Source organism: Lagopus leucura, unplaced genomic scaffold, assembly GCF_019238085.1.
Source record: "Lagopus leucura isolate 7727_CA_CO unplaced genomic scaffold, USGS_WTPT01 236-2_obj-0_obj, whole genome shotgun sequence".
NCBI classification, from domain to species: domain Eukaryota; kingdom Metazoa; phylum Chordata; class Aves; order Galliformes; family Phasianidae; genus Lagopus; species Lagopus leucura.
Window position 1 is genome coordinate 1 of NW_024967109.1, and position 2,161 is coordinate 2,161.

General features: G+C 59.4%; 1 protein-coding gene across 1 annotated transcript; it reads left to right on the top strand.

Annotated features, from left to right (window-relative positions):
- Positions 1 to 284: 284 nt before the first annotated feature.
- On the top strand, positions 285 to 2,161 carry NHLH1 (nescient helix-loop-helix 1). Its single transcript, XM_042893649.1, has one exon. The coding sequence runs from the start codon at positions 518 to 520 to the stop codon at positions 908 to 910; it is 393 nt and encodes a 130-aa protein (XP_042749583.1). The 5' UTR covers positions 285 to 517; the 3' UTR covers positions 911 to 2,161.

Below are 2,161 nucleotides of genomic sequence, written 5' to 3' on the forward strand. Positions count from 1 at the left end.
CCCCTTTCCCCTTTCCCCTTTCCCCTTTCCCCTTTCCCTTTCCCCCTTTCCCCCTTTCCCCCTTTCCCCTTTCCCCTTTTCCCCTTTCCCCATCCCCTTCCCTGTCCCTGTTTATCCCCATTCCCCAGCCACCACCATGGAGCAGGGAGGGGCACAACTTTGTCCATGCTTCCCCCCTCCCAACCCTGAGCCGGTCTCTCTGTTTTGCAGCTCAGTTCTGACACCTGACAGCCCCTGGCCCGGTTCAGCTGCTCGAGAGCTGCTGATGTTTGTATTTTTGTTGTATTTTTATGCATCCTGTCTTTCTCTCAGTTGATTGCCATCGCCCCTCCAGCAAGAAAAAGGGAAACAATCTGAAGTCGTGCAGAGACGCCGTGTGATGAGGAGGAGGAGGAGGAGAGCCAGCGGGGCTGTGCTGTGAGCCGGAGGTCCTGTCCCAGTGGATTCGCTTCACCTGGCTCCGTCCTCAGCTCAGCTTCTGTCCGTCTGTCCTTCCGTCCATCCATCTGCACCCACCATGCTCAACTCAGAGCAGACAGAGCTCGACCTCCCACCCGCTCACTCCGAGCCCGAATCCGTCTTCAGCGACTGCGGCCGCATGGGCAGCGCGGAGGAGTCCGGCGTCGCGTTGTGCCCGCAGCCCCGCGGGGCTGAGCAGGGGGAGGCGGTGAAGAAGGACCTGCAGCACCTGAGCAGGGAGGAACGGCGACGGCGGCGACGAGCCACGGCCAAATACCGAACGGCCCACGCCACAAGGGAGCGCATCCGCGTGGAAGCCTTCAACATGGCCTTCGCCGAGCTGCGCAAGCTGCTGCCCACGCTGCCGCCCGACAAGAAGCTCTCCAAGATCGAGATCCTCCGCCTGGCCATCTGCTACATCTCCTACCTGAACCACGTGTTGGATGTCTGAACTTCCCAGCTTGTGTCTGTTTGTCTGTCCGGCCACCCATCCGTCTCCAACCCAAACATGCTGGGCCGAGGGCTTGAGTACGTCTGTCCAGATGTGACCCAACCGCGCTGCACCTGCATCTGTCTGACTGCTTGGATGGACCGAATCCCATCTGCCCACTCTGCCTCTATCCAAACTGCATCTCCCCACCACCAAGCCCACATCCATCTGTCTGTCTGTCCTGCCTGAGCCAGAGCAGGCTGTTCAGCCCATCAGACGTCTGTCTGTCCTGCTGGACCTGCTGCCTGAAGCCCGTCTGTTCCCAACGTCTGTCTGTCCTTCTGCTGCATGTCCCGCTGATAGCGCCAGCAGGATCCTGAGCCCACATCCATCCATCCCCACAGCCATGACCTGCTCCATCTTCACCCGCCTCTTTTCTACGAGCCACAAACTGCCCCCATGAGGCACCAAGTCTCATCCATCTGCCCCTCCGGCTGCAGGACACCACCTGGGGACCAGCCCACCTCCCCAGCACTCTGCCCTGTGCACAGAGAAGCCCCTCCAGCTCCATCCTTGTGGGGCACAGAGCGCTCAAGAGTGCTGCAGATGTAGGGCAGGATCCGGCCACAATGCACCATGGACAGCTGCACAGTGTTGAGGCCACACTGGCCTATGTTTGGCTGGAGCTGCTGTCACCTGGGGCCTGGCTGAGTCCTTCTGCTGCACACCCAACCTCCCCAAATGCCTCCCACTGTGGGAGCACCTCATCCCAGAGCTGTGCATCCTTTCCTGCATCGCCCTCAGCTCTGAGCAGAGTGAGCATGGAACCCCTGGCCCTTTACAAACCCTCTTTGCACCAACATCCCTGAGAACCCCGGAGCAATCTTCACACCCTGCCTCTTCCTCTGCCTCCCCCTTTATTTTCTAAGAGTTAATTTTGCACTGGCAGTGGCAGGAACACGAGCAGAGCTCCACAGGGACCAGGACAGAGCAGAAAGCGCCCGCTGTGTCCAAAGGCAGTGTGCTGCTCACTGCAGGGTGGGACATGACCCAGCTCCATCCCCATCCTTGCACTGCCCACAGCTCCAGACCCCATCTCCCTGCATCCCCAGCGCTGCCCCCATCCCATGGGACGTGCTTGGGGATGTGGCATCCCCCAAGGGACATGCACAAAACAGGGCAGCCCACCCGTCCCCTCCACTCAGCCCACACCCCTGCACCACGAGGATATTTATTGAATTAATTTATTGATAAATGTTATTATTTATTTGC

Excerpts from the sequence above, each read along its gene's own strand:
- NHLH1 (XM_042893649.1), top strand. The coding sequence starts at position 518 with ATGCTCAACTCAGAGCAGACAGAGCTCGACCTCCCACCCGCTCACTCC.